This window comes from Lissotriton helveticus, chromosome 3_1, assembly GCF_964261635.1.
Source record: "Lissotriton helveticus chromosome 3_1, aLisHel1.1, whole genome shotgun sequence".
Lineage (NCBI taxonomy): Eukaryota > Metazoa > Chordata > Amphibia > Caudata > Salamandridae > Lissotriton > Lissotriton helveticus.
This window is the reverse complement of record NC_136061.1, coordinates 49,806,320-49,825,186: the sequence shown is the minus strand read 5'-3', so window position 1 is coordinate 49,825,186 and position 18,867 is coordinate 49,806,320. Positions and strand designations below refer to the sequence as shown.

At 44.2% G+C, this 18,867-nt stretch overlaps 1 protein-coding gene across 1 annotated transcript; it reads right to left on the bottom strand.

Annotated features, from left to right (window-relative positions):
• Positions 1-429: 429 nt before the first annotated feature.
• On the bottom strand, positions 430-18,517 carry LOC144822613 (indian hedgehog protein-like). Its single transcript, XM_078680341.1, has 2 exons — positions 18,448-18,517; positions 430-1,624 (listed from the first exon to the last, which is right to left on the bottom strand). Exons 1-2 carry the CDS (start codon positions 18,515-18,517, stop codon positions 876-878), a joined length of 819 nt encoding a protein of 272 aa, XP_078536467.1. The 3' UTR covers positions 430-875.
• Positions 18,518-18,867: the final 350 nt, after the last annotated feature.

The following is an 18,867-nucleotide window of genomic DNA, read 5'->3' as shown; positions in this document are numbered from 1 at the left end:
TGTAAACTACACAAGAGCTGAGCAATTTTACACTGTTGTCAAGCTAACAATTGCACCAACAGACTTGCATAAAATATGGATTTTAGTCTTGTTATCAGTGTACATGTATGTACAAAACGGTCTGTCTCATGGGTAAAACTGCCTAGAAAGCACGCATTGCCTCGCACCACTGCAATATATGTGATCTGGCGGACTGTGTTACGTAGCTGTAGAGTTGCAACAGTGCGGTTAGTGAACTTCACTTACCCATAAGAAATGACCTGCACGATATTCTTGTCCTAAATATTTTTGACACGATATTCTGTCCCACGATATTTGTGTTTTCGATATTTTGTCCACACACCCTGTTAGGGAAGCCCTTTCTGTTACAACTTGCCAGTGGGCAACCTGATGGCCAGTGTCTGAGCTGATGGACTTCTAGTAATGGCTTAAGGGACAGTGCTAATTCCGGAATTTGAAAGGCATGTACATGTAAAAGCCATTGCTTTTGTGAAAATAGTGACATTTATTGGCTTTGCCAATGCTTCTTGCTATGGGCATCAGTACACTTGTCGTTTTTGCATTGGTCATTGATGCAAATGTTGCAGCAAAACTGCCCGTCTCATGTACACAACTGATTACAAAGCACAACATTGTATGACACGGCAACAACACGTGATGTGGCTCATTGTGGTACGGTGACCACCGAAGACAATAATTCATTGCTTGCTCCTAGGCATGAGATTTGCTCCCATTCTTAGTATTTCCTGCAGGACAGCATTGCTGGTATCAACATCCTAACTAGAGCTGTAAGGACCCACTCTAAAGAGGGCAAGACTCAATGATGGGTGTCTCTTTGATGTGATCCACAATCAATTGACTGGACATAGAGTTAATTATTGTCTAAAATAAAATGTATGTGGTTGACTAGAGTTTGTCCCTCTTGTTGGCTTGCCCCTTCTCAGCTCTTCTGTTTTTAAACCTGCTGAGCTCAGCTTTGATTCAAGGATGTCCCTTGAGTGGAGCACTTTCTTGGGCAGAATGAACTTGCCAAGGGAGTAGAGGATCCTAGAGTACCAGTGCACGCCCTCTGGCTGCACCGCCAGCCTGCCTACACTGTGGTAAAGCCGCAGTGGCCAGAAGACCAGCTTCGCTAGGTGATGGCTTTGGACCACGGCAAAGCAGGACACCACTACGTCATCTACTATCAAAGTGCCATGACTAGTAAGAGGGGCAAAGGCCCCCGAGTCAGTCTGGGTGGTGACAGAAACCACCCTCGCTGGCTGAGGCTCATGTGCCCCCACTATTAGGATGCACTTTCCTGGCTGCACAAGGCTGGCAAACATAGGAGAGAAGTCCTTGGGTGGCACGCTCAAGTCATCCGCCACATAGAGCAAGTGGGATGCAGTCAAGGTAAGTCTGCGGGGTGGATTCTGTGTCTCTAGAACGCAGAACTCTCTCACAGCTGCGGAGTCTCTGTCCAGGTAGGTTAAGAAGTCACTGTAGGTGAAGTGTCCCTCCTCATCCATGCATAGGACCCGTTGACCACTCCTCAGCGCAGACACAGGGACCTTCTCGCCACTCTCTAGTGTCACCAGGGCCCTCGCGGGGAAGCATCCATCGTCCCCTTCCGCAGAGCCAGGGTCTAGAACAAGAGATGGTAAGAGTCAGCCAAGAGCAATAACGCTTGGATTCATAATAAAAAAGACTGGCATTCTCAAGATTAACAGCGGCATTCATATTAAATCAGCTCATTTGGATTGATACCTGTGAGGCTTCGGTGACATGCACATTTTCCAAATATCCAAATAAAAGTAGTGAGGGGTCAGAAGATCAGTGTTCACAGGAAAAAACGTAGGGAGCTTAGTTGAATGTAAGCTAAGGACAGAGCACACTGAGTGAGGTACACGGGGTAGAGTAAGTTTAGGAAAGCACGTAAACCTTAGCAGCTTGGTTTGAAGTCCCAATGACTGGAGTGAGATGCACTTTGTCAATCCCCGAAAGAGAGTCTTATGTCTTGGAGCACAGTCTCAATCACTGGAAGCGAGATGCACATTGTCAATCACCGAGTGCTAGTCTTATGAGTAGGAGCAAAGTCTTGTTGCAGGAATTCTGCGCCTACACAGAACTATGCGCAGGAAAACAGGACCTCAATATATAGGGGTGTACCATCCTATCACATTAGTGCCCAAAATCCCAATACCGACTAGCTACAGTGACTCATTTGTTCTCCTCCAAATATCACCAAGCTACAAATGATTAGACAACCCAGAACACAACACTCCTGACTTTCTCAGGAATCGCGGAAGCAAGACATACTCTTTCGCTTACTCACTCATACTTGTCAACAATAAAAATGAACAGAGTCACTGTAAATAGTTCAAAATGTTTATTTTTACTATCGTGCTCTACAATACAGTATACGAGACACTACCAGCAGCAAAATGCATAAACTCTGCACAGTTAACATTGTTACAATTCCATATAATACAAAAGTAGAAGTCATTATATAAAGACTGTAGAAAAAAAGGCAATTAGGCCTAACCACCCTCCTCTTCACTAGAAGAAGTTTATTTTATATGAAGGAAGATCTCTGGGCTTTGACAGCAGACGCCATACCTTAAAGCCTGGATGTAAGTTTTACATCATAGGAACAGCAGAGCTCTTCTTCCTGGAACGGCTTGCTCGAAGTGTGTTAAAACAACATGCAACAACGTAATATCAAAGCACGAGTCTTCAGTACTGCAGCTGTGTGTAGCATGTTATGTCTAGGTGCTAGGGACTGACCAGAACAGAATAACTAGGGGCATTGGTTATCGACCTTGTACATCGTCTTCAGACTAAACTCCAGGAAAGGCAGAGAACGCGAAAAGCAACCTGTTCTCATGTGAAAGACACAAACAGAGTCCTGTAAATACAAAGTCATGTAATAGCGTGCGCAATGCAGCATCATGGCAGCGAAGCTCATGCTAACTTAGCAATGTTGACTATATCCCTAAAGGGCATATTATATCCTCCTCCTGGTAAAGTCATAGGACATAGAAAAATGATCAAATCAGAGTTCAAAATGCCAAGCAGAGTTCAAAGCGCTGCGCTGTAAAAAATATATATATTGGAAAAGAAATTATATATATAAAAATTGTTCAAAACGTTTTTTGTTTGTAGTGTTAAAGCGTGATCTCCAGGATACTGTTGGTTGGGAGGAGGTGATTAATCCATCAAAGTACATGAACTCCAGAATGCAATTCCCTCCAAAAGATCATCCCTGGCATTAGTAGAAAAATGGGATGCCATCCAATTAAGTAGGGTGAAGGAACACATGTGCTACTCGTAACCTGACACTTCCAAAGGCAGAACAGGACAACTTGCGTGATGTTCTATGAAACTCCAATGCAGGAAGTTCTGCGCAGTCGCAAAGATATCCCATTCAGCCAATACTCCAAGTGCTGCCTCATGCTCCATAGGGCCATCCCCAGAACAAGCCTGGTCATGGGCCTCTAAGGGACCCATCAACTGGTTAAAATCTGGGACTGGACGGGACATATTGGAGTGGCATTTATCCATTGCCCAATAGAAGGGGCATCACTGACAGTAAAACACTGGTTGCACGCAAGTAAAGTAGGCAAAGCGAAAAGTTAATCCATAACTGATGCCAAGCGTGGCTAATGGCAAGCATCCAAAAACTTGTTGCATGCTGTAATGGTACAGCTGCAACTGGCCTGGTCTTTGCATTACCACAAGATGAGCAGCCATTGCGCAGCAGGAACAGGAGAAGCAGCATTCCAGCACCTAACACAAAAACTAAGGGGAACCCTACGAAGACGCTGGAAAAAAATAGAATGAATAAAAGGCGGTATTACTCCAAATATCATCTGGAAAGAAGTCACAAGGCCAGATCCCACATGTTTAAAAAAATGTGCAAGGCCTTTGGTGACAGACGCATTGAATATTTGATGGATAAGCTCCCCAAAATGAAGTGGGACGTTAGTATTCAGAAGGCACTATATCTCACTAGATGTCCTAGCCACCTGTAACTCAAGGAGTCACGTGCCGAAGTGAGAGCTACTTCTTGTTGGAATAATTGAGTTTTGAGCCTGCTCACTTTGTTTCTCATGCAGGGCGGGAAAAGCACTTTGCTACAAGTTATGTGCTGGGAAACTGTTACTAAATACGGGACTCCTGCATGTAGACCACAGCAGTCTTGGTTGTTCAAAAGAAAATAACTGCCGTTAGAAAGCAAAGTAAACACGGGAATTATTGACGGCACTTGCGTCCCTTTAAAAAACAAGCTAGGTTAGGCGTCGAAATGTTACAAGAGCCATGCAATTTAACATGTTTGCAAACCAGGGAATGTCTTACTGTGGAGTCACAGTCCTCCCCTGTAAGAAAACCTTTCTTACCCTCCCTCTGACATCTATAAGTGAAAGATAGGGACCACAATTCATGTAGAAATGCACTACCTAGTGGTTCAAAACGGTTAATCGGAAAATATTGCATGCATGATTTAAATTGAAACAGTGAAAATGGGAGAGAGATAACTCCATGAATTAACCAAATAGCAGAGTCCGTTTCCGCTTCCGAGAATTGTAAGGGCTCTAATTTTTCAATATGCAAGATCTTTAATGGACATTAATCTCTGTTTATCAGTTAGATTACATGGCAAAAACAAAGCAGTGGCATTCAAATAATCCCAGGGCACTTTTACCATTTTAAGAGTTTGCAATGTCCAAGCAAATTGCATAACAGATCTTAACTGATTTTGACCATGATATACCACAGATACATCACTTTGAACAATATCAATAACAGATGAAACAATATTACCCAACGTATAAATGCGTGAGGAAAGTGTGTTGATGCTAATGCCAACAACAGCAAGGACTTTTTCTAAATTGGCTTGATCAATTTGGCGCAGATGAAGAGCAACCTCAATCTACGAAAGTTTTCAAATGTAATTGTAAGCGGCATAAATAATCCTCTTAGATCTAGGATTCTTAGGTCCTGAGAGGAAATCAGCCAGATTGATCTCATTTGACAAGAGTGAAAGGTGTTGTTTCACTGATGCCAACTTGGAGTGTTCCAACCATTGTTGGTATAATTTACCCATCAAGTATGTGGTGACCGGATGTGTAAGGGGATAACGAGGATCAGGCCTATTCTAAATGAAACCTGATGTAACATTATAAAAATGCACTTGGCATGCATTTGTATTTGTTTGCCACACCAACCACCCGAGAGAATCCATTTCAGAGTCATTGAAAGTATCATTTCAAAGCTAAGCTTGCAATGCCTCAACAGTATAATTTGTTTGAGTAAGCCAATCGTCGTATTCTGCTAAAGACTGAATGGATTGTGTATTCAAATTCTTCACAGTTGCCATGCCAAAACAAGAGGTTTGACATACTTTATTATTTAAAAATAAAATCTGAGCTGGGATCAGGCAGGCAGGATATAAAGCCTCAGTTCCCTGAACCTGCCACGGCGTGGTGCCCATGATTGATTTTAAAGTAAAGGTCTCTTTCCAGTGACCATAACCCTCTGTAGCCAATTTAGTTCTAAACAAGTTGGTGTAAATCAATTTATTGTGGGTCAACATGAATTTCGATTGGGAAGACGATTGAAGTTTAAAAAAAATAGGATTAGATATGTCATAATCTGTAAAATATGTGAATTTATCTCTGAGAGTTTTAGAACTCCCCTCTACGGGAGTAGGACAATGTTCCCATAATGTTGATAGCAAAAAAGATCCCATAATTGGCAGAATTTAAATACAAATCTTCAGCATCAAAAGCATCATATTATAAATCTGAAAATAATGTATGCACAGCTTGCACATCTCAATCCTCACAATGTTTGTCCTGTGTAACCACATCTCCTAATGAGACACGAAACACGTTTTGTACCCCAAGTGCCTCAGTCGGACTGTGGATTTCGAAGGCTACTTTGACCCAAACGATGACATCTGCAACTGGGAATGCTGAAATGTTCACAAGTGTCTGATCACATTTCATGATATGGGACGATGTGTAAGAGACCAGAATTCCATCAACCAAGTTTACAGCAGAACGTTCTGGCAAGTAGTGATCATTGATGAGCAAAAAGAACACTTCCACAAAACCAATTGACATGAAGAGGACATTTAGTATAAGCACCAACCAAATGTAGGTCCATGGAAGAACCAGGTAAGTCTTTTTGAACTAAGAGAAGAACATACTTAATTTAGGTGGTGGGTCTGCCAAACTGAATGTCGAAGAGGATGAGCCGGAAGAGTGGCTGGCATGATCTCCATAGTAGACATCAGACATTTGAAAATGCAAATTAAAACATTCAAGTTTCACCTGGCTGCCTCTGTAGTGATTTACTTTTGAAATATAAGACGCATGAAAATGACGAAAAATGTATGGATGAATATGGATTAATAGGACGAAATATGATAAAATGACTCTATTTACGAGGAAAGTTCCCTCATTAATGCAGTGCAGCAGATTGGGACGCAAATCGCGAACCCCTCCTCTCATAATCTTTAGATTACTGTGTCGGGACAAACACAGTTCTGTTTTGCACGCAAGTATCTACTGCAAAAAAAGTTGAAGACAAAATAGAAAAGAAAGGGAAGGTGTGCACACGCTATTCTTTAATGATGTTTAGCAAACAAGTTTTTTGTCCCGCATGCGAAGTGCACCCCACATGTTGACTTTGAAAAATCGAATTTTGAAATACTGAACTTCGTAAGGACTTTCACCACCGAGGCAGCATAATGCTCGAACAAAATACAGACGACAACAGTGAACGAGGACCATATTGAGTTTATGTTTGTTTTGTAGCATATTGTCTGTATGAAATTGCACTGTTTCTTGATGATGATTTTTTGTACTTGCTAGTCACTGTTTATATTCTGGTATTCACTTAGTTTAAAGCCGATTATGTTCATTTGTAATCTGTTTTGATATAATTTTATTCACAATAGGATTATGCTGGCAGTGATTGTAAACGTCCGTCTAAGCATCATTAGAATAGTGCATGATGGGAAGGGTAGTTTTCCTGCTAGGTTGCCTGCCAAAGAGAACACACGGAGACCGTTAATGATCACGTGATGCTAATTAAGGAGTTGATTTGCAAAATATGGGTGTGTAGGTTATTAAGGACAAGTTTGAAGGGAAAACTTAGGCTGATGGTAGCTCTGGCTAGGCTCATGTTACACCAGAGAGCAGACTCGCTATAAGCCACTGGCTTTTACTGAAATCAGGTAAATTGTATTACTTCACAAAGTGGCATTTAATATAGGACCAACTAGGGGTGTGGGGAGAGTAAACCATTCGGACCGAGTCTTTAGCATGTCATGAGGGTTAGTTTAGGTTGAAAAGGGGGAAGTAGCAGATAACGTGTGTGTCATAGATATATCGGTAAACAGTCATTGTGGGGCACTAAAGGACGTTGATAAACTTTGATGTACGTAGAGCAGGATAGGACGGAGTGTCGGTTAATTTATCGTATGTTTTAATATAATGTAATTTACATATTTTTAATATCTGTTTATGTGGCCCTTTATCTATTTTTTCCAGTACCCCTGAGGAAGAACTAACATTAAGTTCGAAATGTATTGGGTTTTGACACTGGTTGTTCGACAGGATGTTGAAAGCACATGTCTGTGGTAAAGCTTCGGCAACATCAGACATTTGAAAATGCAAATTAAAACATTCAAGTTTCACCTGGCTGCCTCTGGAGTGATTTACTTTTGAAATATACGAAGCATGAAAATGACGGAAAATTTATGGATGAATATGGATTAATAGGACGAAATATGATAAAATGACTCTATTTACGAGAAAAGTTCCCTCATTAATGCAGTGCAGCAGATTGGGACGCAAATCGTGAACCCCTCCTCTCATAATCTTCATGATCTCCATAGTAGACACTCGTATGTCTATTAACCAGAGTTGGAAGGGCCAGGTCCGCCTGATGTTCTTGAGGACTGTTCGGCACCTCACTCACGGACTCATCAGCATGATATATATACTCGACATCCATAATGGAAGTGAGAGGTCGGACGGGTGAAAGATCAATTACAGTATCCTTCACTTTCTTAGCCACATGCGGACAAATAGAAGATGATGAAGTCAGTGGATCCAATGAAATTGCATTGCACGAAACTGCAGGCGTGACACTATTCAGAATCAGACCATTGGTGTAACTTGACATTATCCACTGATATGTATCTGTGTCTTTGCGACCAGGTAATGGTAGTAAAATTACTGCACAAATACCCTTTAGTCCAAGCACTGGAACTGGTGCACGATAAGAGGGACCAAACTATTTTTTGTTCTCCAGTTTTCTCGTACCAGATCTCCGATTTTTGGAAGCCAACCGGCAACAGGAGTCAGCAGTGCTGCGTCTGTGGAAGAGCGTAAATGTTCAGTTGCATAGCTGTCACGTGTCTTTTGTAGATCCTGTAACACAGTAGAATGATTATCTACGTCAAACATTGCGGCAGCTGCCACAACATCTAGCTCATCAAGGCCTGGCACAAACATTTTAATGCCAAAGAGCATTTTGTATGGGGTCCGCCCACCAAGAGATCTTCTAGGGAGGATTATTAAGTGCACATTGAACCCCATACAAGTGGGCCAGCTAGTTCCTGCCAGTACCTAAAACTATATCCTTTAAGGACTGCTTTAGTTCACGGTTCATTTGCTCCACAATTGAATTGCCCTCAAGCCTGTATGGAGATGAAAACTGCACCAGCACCCCCATTGACTTCATCGCATCCTTGTACGCCTTAGAGGCGAATGCTGGACCTTGGTCAGAATGGAAGGTGCCACGAGCAAACATCCTGACAAAGACATGCAAATCCCTGATGACATTTTGAGTGTCAGCACTGCGTTCTAGCCAAACCCAAAGGAATCTAGTGCACGAATCAACTGCTACAAATATATATTTATACGCAGTATCAGAAGAGAGAGTTCTGCAGTGATCAAGATGGATCCGGCCAAAAGGTTGATTAGAAATACACAGCTGTGTTTGCGGTGGGCGTGTGACCGTAGACTGCTTAATTTGCTGACAAATGTCACAAGAAAGTACATAATTACGGGTTTGTTTGTATAAACTACACCAACAGTAACGTTGCTGTAAAATAGAGACTGTCGCCAACACACCGGCATGTACAGACACCATGCCTTTGTGTGCGGCTTTGATCAAAGCAGGTCTGTGGTCCAGTTTGGGAATCATTCAATCCCCAACAGAAGGAATTACAGTATATAGGAACCTGTTCAGGAGTTATATGATAAGAGTATTTCGAAGGAAAACCCTGAGGATAAGCAGTTCCCTCCCTGGTTCCAGCCACCGCTGCCAGAATATCATTATCTATTTTAGTCATGGACCTTGTAACTGCTGCTACGGCACACGTGGCTACTGCAGATTTGGCCACTTCATCACCCAAAGAATTACCAAGAGCATGTGCTCCCACACGCTGATGGCAAAGAGTATGTATAACATGTGTGAAGGGGCAGACGTTGTTTAAGATCTGCCACTCGAACCCAAAGCATTTAATGCTTAATTGCGCTGCATTTTGAGTCTCGATAGTGATTCCAAGACCAAACAAATAAGTTGTCATTAAAAGACTGGACACAGTATTAAGAATCGCATACAATAATAGTTTTCACATTTGGATCAGCAAACTCGAGAGCAAGAAAAAGAGACCGCAGTTCCGCCAATTAAGCCATACAGTCTCCAAGTGTCTGAGTGTACACAATGGAAGACTTTGTAGGAAGGTGGATACCTGACTATGGTTATCCCAGATTTTTTTGCATTTTGTTTAGCTGGTTTTCGACTTAGTTGGCCTGGGATCCTGCTAATCAGGGCCCCAGCCTATCTGCTCTCTCTATAAAATGGACTCCATGTACCTTAGGTACATAACTAATTAGATATTGGGTCACCTTATGAGCCCTGTATGGTTTACTATAGGTACCCAGGGCATAGGTGCATTCAAGGCCTACCAGGGGCTGCCGCAAATCTTTTGCCACCCCTGGCTGGCCATCCAATTTGACACAACTGGCTGATCACTCAGCTGGGGCAAGGTTGTGAAATCACCCCTTGCTTGGGTGTAGTATTCCTATACCTACCATTATACATAGACACATATGCACCTATAAGTCACTCCTATGGCAGGCCTTAACAATCCTGGAGGCAGAGTACTTGGTTTTATGTGAGATGGTGCTCTAGCATGAGCTGAGCCTGTCTGCAGCTTTTGGAACCATGTCCTTATAGCTGTTCTAGGATATAGCCATACCATATACTCTTAAGTGCATTTAGTACCTCGCGGTCAGATGCTAACTTTGGTTTGGCTTTATCAAAACATGTCGTGTAAGGTGTCATACGCTTTGGAATACTAACCCTCGCCAGTTCTGGCTACGGGGGCAGCATTCCACCCTTCTAGAGGGAGAAGACATGTTACTTCCATTAATCCCGGTTTAAGTTAACCAGAGCCTCAGCATCACAAAATGGATGCTGCTGCCACAGACACAAGTCTGACCTCCTGCTGCTGGGAGTCCTTCCAGCGAGGGAGGCTTGAAAAATAGGTTTCCTGTCACAGGGAGGTGCTAGCACCACCCCAGACAGGCTATAGTGTATTGGGGCAGGGAGGGCTGAATGAAATGAGACACTGCCTGGGGCACACAAGGTGTCCCATGCATAGTCCAGTTCAAACCGGTGCTGGGGCACTCCAGCCCCAGCTCTGGCGCAAAACTGACAAAGGGAAAGGGGTGTAACCACCCCCTTCCTGGGTCCCACCCATAGGAGGGACCTAGCAGGTAATCCAGCCCCTTTGATTGGTATGAAGGTAGGAGCTGAGTCAAGAGACTTTAGATTTATCCTGAACTGAAACTTGAAATGAAACTATGGACCTTCGACATTCTATTGCAACTAGAAGACTGAAGAATCTCCGTTGTGGTCAAGGAGTGACCACCCTGTGCAAACAGGCACCATCCAGCGATCTGCGGTTTGCTTTGTCAACGCTCCCGCCAGAGCCCTAGCACAAAACCTTTACAAGAACCAGATTTCCAGACTTCTTTGACCCCGATCCACAGCCACAGCAAAGCTGAGACTATGCATGGTCAGGACCATGCGTTTTTTTGCCAGCAAGATCTTGGATCACTCAAAGCTTTGTACAGACTTGGAAATACCCAGGGGGAGACCACATAGGATTTAGACCCCTGGCTACTGGAACAAAAAGTAGTGAAGGAGGACCTCTGCCAGACCATGGAACAATATTTCCGTGAGAATGAGCTCTGGTCCTTTCAACGGTGGTACTATGGGAAGGATACAAGGTAGTGGTAATGGGGCAGACAATTTCCTTAACAGTGGCTAAGCGTAAAGAAAGGTGGCAAAAAATGCAAAATGTCAAAAATCACTTTCATCAATTAGAAAGGCTGAGCGCTATACAACCTAGCGAAGATTTGAACCACAAAATAACACAAGCCCGTAGAGAGTATCACAACCTTGCTACTGACACTGCACGCAAATATGCTGAGGCTGTACAGAGGCGAACTTACGAGTTTGGTAATAAAGCAGGAAAATTACTAGCATGGCTAGGCAGGAGGGAAGAAGAAGACAGGTGGGTTGGGAGCTCCAAACTGTGGCCCAGGGGAACATCACGTATAACATTAGCATTGCACAGGGATTCACCTGCCATTATGTGAAACTTAACACGTCGACATTGACTCATACAGTGGAGGAGATGTAGGCTTCCCTCAACTTTCGGATGCTATTAGAGCAGTGCTTGATGCACCTCCTATCGTTGAAGAGATAGAGGATGTGATCGGCGCCCTCCAATCGGGTAAAGCCCCTGGCCCGAACAGCCTACCCATGGAAATATAGAAATACCCAGCTATTGGACTATCTAACTACCTCCTCCAGATGGGTAAGGCGGCATTGAGGGAGGGCTGCTAAGCAGAATAGACGGGACTGGCCATGATTCTGGTCATTCACAAAGAAGGTAAACCAGAGGACCAATATAGCTCCAATAGGCCAATTTCTCTCCTAAATTGTGAAGCCGATATCTTAGCCAAGGTACTTATGAGTCACCACTCGCAAGTAATATTGGTAATGATAAATCCTGATAGGTCTGGCTTTCTGTCGAGCAGGAGTACCAGGCTCAATCCCCGACAGTTGTTTGGCTGTCTTGCCAGGAGGGCTGATGTTGCAACTCTGGCTGTGATTGTCTCACTTGATGCATCAAATACATCTTGGCTTCCTGCTATCCCCTATGTTATTTTCTCTAGCTTGCGGGTAAGAGGTGAATCCCTGCTTAGTGGCTTGCAGTGGGAGAACAATTGGGTAGACAAAATGTCATTATATGATGATGATGTCCTGTTATATGTTAGTGATCCAGAATTCTCAGTTGATAGAATAATACAGGTTTTGCACATATTTGGGAAATACAGTGGCTTTCTCATCAGTTGGTCCAGGTCAGTCCTCTACCCATCATGACATGGACACCTGCCCTACCCATTAGGAATAACCGGGGAATCTCTAGACTTGGATTCTGATATTGGGGATCCAATTTACCCGCTCTTGTGAGAGCTTCCTTACAGATAATCTACATGGTATACTGGAAAAATTTCAAGAGGGATTCTGCACACTGGCAAACAATTCCACTCTCCTTGTTGGGTAATGCTGGGCGATATAAAATTATTATTCTACCCAATTTTTTAATGTGTTACAAAACACCTCTTTTGTCATTCCGGACAGCTCCTTCCAGAGCGTGGACCGCACATTGAGTTGGTTCCTCTGGAATTCTGGTACCCTGTGGCTTGCTTTGACTAGGCTCACCAGGGGGGCATACGATGGGGGGCACAGCCCTCCCAGACCTCTGACAATACTATTGAGCTATGCAACCGGTTGTGGTAAATGACTAGGGGCCATATGTATCATTGAAATTCGCATTCACAAAATGATATGTATGAAGGAAATCCCGATGCAAAATAAGGAATTGCTAAATTTGTGATTCCTTATTTTGTGATTGCATTTAAAGGAATCGCACATTTTGCGATCCCTTAAATGCAATGCTAGATTGCTAAATGGCCTTAAGGAATCGCAAATTACCACCCACTTCTAGTTGGTGGTAAGTTGCGAATTCCTTGAAAAATGCACATTTTTGCATTTTTCAAAGTGCCATGTGAGGCACATACATGCCCTTAGGTCATGTATGTGCACCACATGTGCACCTAGGCTTATTTCAGGGGTGCAACAGGGTGTCCTTTGAAATTATTCTCAATTTGCGATTAGCAAATTGCGAATCGCAAATTGAGAGAAAAATCCCATTCCTTCCTATGGGCCTCCTGGCCCATAGAAATGAATGGGAAAGTATTCCTTAATTGCGAATTCGCAATTAAGGAATATCAAGAAATCGCTAAAAAATTGCATTTTTCTTGATACATACCATTTTGCAATTCTGAAATAGCAATTTCTTAAAAAATCGCTATTACAGAATCGCAAAATGGTTCCTTGATACATATGGCCCTAGATGTTTGAGGATCTACTTGAGCCATCTTTGAGAGGAGACAGGGCATTTAAGGGATCCAGAGCCTACTTTGCAGCCCTCCAGGGGCAACACAATAGATTGTGCTGGCCATCATACATCAGAGTGGATCTGCAAGCATGGGATAAAACTCTCGGCCAGATAAGATGCTGTGTGATCCATATAGGAAGCGCCCGGCTGTGGCACTCTTGGAGGCTACCTGAGGCATGGGGCTTGTCGGGCTTTCAGTGCTGGGGCCTCCTAGGAATCAGCGCTTCATGGAGCTTGGGCATGTGAATCCATGAAAGAATGTTGTGTCCTTGAGGAAGAATATCAGATGCCCAAGGGGGCGGTCTTCCGCTACTTGCGCCTCCGACATACGCTATCTAAAGACCTCGCGGATGGCGTTCAGATATCAGAAGCTAATCCACTAGAGGAGATGATACTGGAGGAACCGCTGAGGCACAAGGGGATATCGCTCATTTATAGAAAAATACTGAATAACATACCAGATGTGCTTGTGGTGCTGAGGGTGGCTATGGGAATGAGTTCTCAGGGAATACTCCGATGATGAATGGACTGAGGCGCTCGGGGGGCCACGGTAGGTGGCAAGTAAGACAGGATTTCACCTTGTGCAGCTGGATATTTTTCACAAGACTAACGACACCAGGGTGTTATTGGCTAAAATTGGGAGGGCTCAGGGAGAAGACTGTGTTTTGGGATGTAGACAAAGGGGGACTAACCTTCATATACTGTGGGATTGCCCAGCTATACAACCATATTGGGAAAAGGGAGTATGCTCCCTAGAGCCTGATGTTGGCCCCGGAAGGGAAGTGCTGTGTGCTGGGAATATGGGCAGCCACAGAAGGTACTAGATACCAATGCCTATTCTGTAATTTGGGATTCATGGTGGTTAACGCTATACAACCCAACTATGGGGTCGCCCACCCTACGCCTACTGGAATGCTGGGGCGTGGACCTGGACTGGAGTATGGCAAATCAGTTCTATATATGAAGAGATACGCCCACATAAGTTCCTAAACACATGGAGCCTGTGGAGAGAATACTGTGGCCTGCCATAGATGTATGATGCATCCCATGAGGAACTCATATTACCCCATATTAGAACATTGGAATGTTCGGAGCTCCATTGCAGACAATGGAGTGCTCCCTGCTTCCACGGGCCGGTAAAGGCCCACAGAGCAACATTCCAATGTTGTGCAAAGGCTTCTCGAAGTTCGAGGGGATTTAAATCCCCTCGAGCTTCGAGAACCCTTTGTTTAATTTGTTAGAACATTCTGCCCTCTAGTGGCAGAATGTTCTCATAGCCTTATAGCCCTTCGTAGCAGGGCTATACCGGCTATTAAAGTCCCGCTGTTTCGTTAAAGTCCCTCGCCTTCGGCTCAGGCCTTTAACGATTCAGCGGGCCTTTAATAGCCGGTATAGCCCGCTACGGCGGGCTATAAGGGGGAGCTCCATTGAAAACAATGGAGTGCTCCGGGCTTATAATGGCTGGTATAGGCCCGGAGCTCCAACATTCCAATGTTTCTTTGTTCACAGCTCTGGCTGTGAACAAAGGCTTCAGGGAGCCTGAGGGGATTCCAATCCCCTCACGCTCCATAAGTCTTTGTTTTTTTTTATTAGAACATTCTGCCCTCTAGTGGCAGAATGTTCTAATAGCCTTATAGCCCTTCGTAGCTGGGCTATACCGGCTATTAAAGTCCCTCTCCCTTGTTAAAGGGCCTTCAATAGCCGGTATAGCCCTCTACGGCGGGCTATAAGGCTATAATATCTTTGAGGGGACTCCCGGATTCATGTCACTGTATCAACTACCTAATGATTAATGAATGTCTGTTTAACAGCATGCATTACCACCCACCTGCACACTGGGCAGCATATTGTATGAAATGGGCAGCATTGTTGTTTGTTTATTATAAACTAATTAAGAGAATTATTACATTTAAAAAAATCCAGTTTGAAGCAGTTCCTGTGCCCACATCAAACTCCGAGAGAGACGTCTGGTAGAACAAAAGCTATGTTTTCCAGAAACCAGAAAGTGGATACAGAAGAATTATTCTGGTGTCCTGTTCTCAACCTTTGACGTGCACCCCAACCCCAGCAGACCTATCGAGCAGGTTTTGACACTCAAGCAGGATTTGACACTGTGATGTCAACAAGAAGGGCAGAGGCATTGGAGCCTGCCTGACGCGGGGTGGGACAAAAGAAAGAGGCAGGCTTAGGTGTTAGCTACATCTGCTTGTGACACTGTAGGCGTCTTTGACATTAAACAAGTTCCTGGGCCCAGCCCAAGACCATCTTGTCAAAGTCACAGCACCACCTCCCCACAGCCAAGGGAAATTGTCCCTGGAAGCAAGTTCACACCTCATTAAGGGGCTATTAAAAATGGGCTGGCAAAAATGGGACAACAAAATGCAGAATAGTCTCCAGGAACTTTAGGTAGGAAAAAGGTAACTTTCTAAAGGTCACTTTCCCAAAGTATTTAGTAAACATTCAACTTCACCATTAAATTGGAATTGTACTATTAAAAATAGCTGTTTAATTATTTTTCTAGCTAGTCCCATCCTGCGATACAGTATTAGTATTAAATATTGCAGTGTTTTCCAATGAAACAGCCACCTTTACTACAGTAAAAATAGCTTTGAGGCTTTTTCACTGTATAGGCATGTGTTACATTAAACTTTTACATGGCCTACTTTTGAATATCATCCACCCTGCCTTATTGACACTAAGACCTACTTAGGGGTGTCTTATAAACATTTCAAAGGAAGGTTTTTGACCTGTCAAAAGGGGTTATTTTGACAGGTCAAATGTACAGTTTTAAACTGGAACCGCTAGGCTGCACATGGTCAGCCCGCAGCCAGGATTGCACTCTCACTGTGGTGAATGGCCCTATAGGTTCTGCAGTTCACTAGTGACATGGTACACTTTCTACTATATACTAGGGACTTATAGGCAAGTTAAAGATGCCAATAATGAGTTTCCCAATGTTACCATGTTGAAAGGAGGAGCACAAGCACTTTATCGCTGGTTAACAGGAGTAAAGAACATAAAGTTCTACAGCCAGCAAAATTATAGGGTCTAGGGTTGACCACGCAGTAAAGGCACATTTTCGACACTTACAAACAAATATTGTATAACATATTACATGTTGTATATATCGTACAGAAATATACCATGGGGATATACTCTGCGATCATAATGAAACCAGAATAAAGTGACCCATTGTGGGCAGTTGTTTAATAAAGCATACTCAACAGACAACATCTATCCCAAATGCGAGCAGTGCAACTTAAACACAATTTCAGTGGGAGCATGTGCCGCTTTCTGAGGAAATAGCGCGGTGGTCAATGCGCCTGTCACTGTGATCTTTGTACCCCAAACGTTTCAGTCCTACCCAGGCAGACTCGCTCTTTCATCCTTATTGAGATGGTAAAATTAGTAAAAGTGAGTTGTGAGTTTTGAAAATAATGTTTCCTAAAAACTTCTACCTTGGGTTCATTCAGTTTAATGCACTATAAGAGCGGTTCTTAACCTGTGGTCCGGGACCCCTGGGGGTCAGTGAAGCCTAATCAGGGGGGGGATCTGTGACTGCTTAGAAAATGAAATAATAGCACATGATATATTAGCAGATTATATATAAATAATGACACTACATATTAAATTTAAAATGTTATAACGTTGTGTAAACGTGAAGGAATTGGAAATTAGACACTGACAATCACGGTAGCATCCTTAGTTGTATTCGTGGGATCGAACAGAATTAAGATTAATTTAGAAATGCTCCATCCTTCCCATTAAAATTTTGATTTTTTTTTTAATTTACCTGTTAAATAAATAATATATTTAATTTGTGTATAGTTTAATGAATGCTTGTTTTTGTATTTTTTGCAATTCATATCAACAAACATGCTGAGACTGGGGTCCCTGGATTCCAACAATGACTCAGTGTGGGTGGGGGGTCGGGGGGTCTGGAATCTAATATGGGTTCAGTGGGGGTCCCCAGGTTTGATAATGATTAAGGAGGGGTCCATCTAGTCAAAAGGTTAAGAACCACCGCCCTATACCATTTCCGTCTGCATCCACCACGTGCACACACACACAAATATATATATATATATACAGCACTGCATGGGCTGCAGGGGAGGGGGCCGGCACTACAAGCCATGGGGTGCACCCTGCTCGGACTGAAAGGCCCCCAACATGTGCAGGTTACACTGGTCACTTATATATTTCTCTGTAACTCGGGGTCACCTAATCTAACCCCTACAATGAGGTCTTGGGTTGCAAACCCAGCTGGACGAGTTTGCCTGGACGGCTTTTTACATTTGTTGATCTCTAAAATGTTTTCATTCATTCATTCATTCAGCTGTACAAGGAATTCCGCCTGAAGCTCACGCGTGAACCCAGCAGGGTCGATTCAACGTTTATCCTTCCGGAGTTGAGAAAAGAAGTACCGTTGGATGAAGTGCCACCGGCTGGGACATTGTACGGATACTCTGGGGCTTTTTTTCTAACGAGCCGAGGAAGTAAATTACATATCAACGCTGCAATTATGTTTGTAAAATTCCAGGGGTGCCTTGAAAAATATTCAAGCTGCAAAGCAGGCTCCGTGGAAGGCGCTAGATTTACTTTCGCACGAAAACTAATGCAGTACAAGAAGTGCCGCCCCATCTCAAATAACAGTCAAATACACAGTGTACTCTTGTCCCCCAAAATATACACCATTAAGTACAGGCAGGGAACACTGAAAGAGAATGCTGAGGCGCGCACTTCCCTCCACCGCCCGAGATCGGAAGGGTCTTCGTTACAGGCAAGACTACAAGTACCAGCATGCAAAGCGGGAAACCTGGCTTGGGTAAGTAAAGTACTGAGAGATGGCAGCAGGAGCCGTCAGCGCTCGGAGGCGCCCCCAAGGAGGCGGGCCCCACACCCACCTGCCTTGAGCCCCAGGGGGTCCTCGTCGGGCCCCTGGATTGCGTCGTCTCGCTTGGCCTCCGCGCCCATGGAGCCGGGTCTGGGAAGGATGGGGGCCCTGGACAGCCGTGCCACCGCCGCGCGTGCAGGGCTCTGCCTCGGGGGCGGGTGCTGCTGCTTCGGCCACGGCTGGGCCGGTCAGGCAGGGCCTACCCCTCCCTCTGGCACCGCTTTCACTTTCAGTGCCCGCTGGTGACTCGAGTGCAGCGGTCTGGACGCACTGGGGCAGTCCCCGAATAACCCAGCCCTCCGCGGGCCTGGGCACAGCCTGTGACGGAGGCGCTCTGCCAGCCCTGCGGCCTCCACCGACCAGAACCGAGCATGCTGGGACTTGTAGTCTCCCGCAGAACGAGTCCAAGTGCCAGCACGCGGGGTGTTGT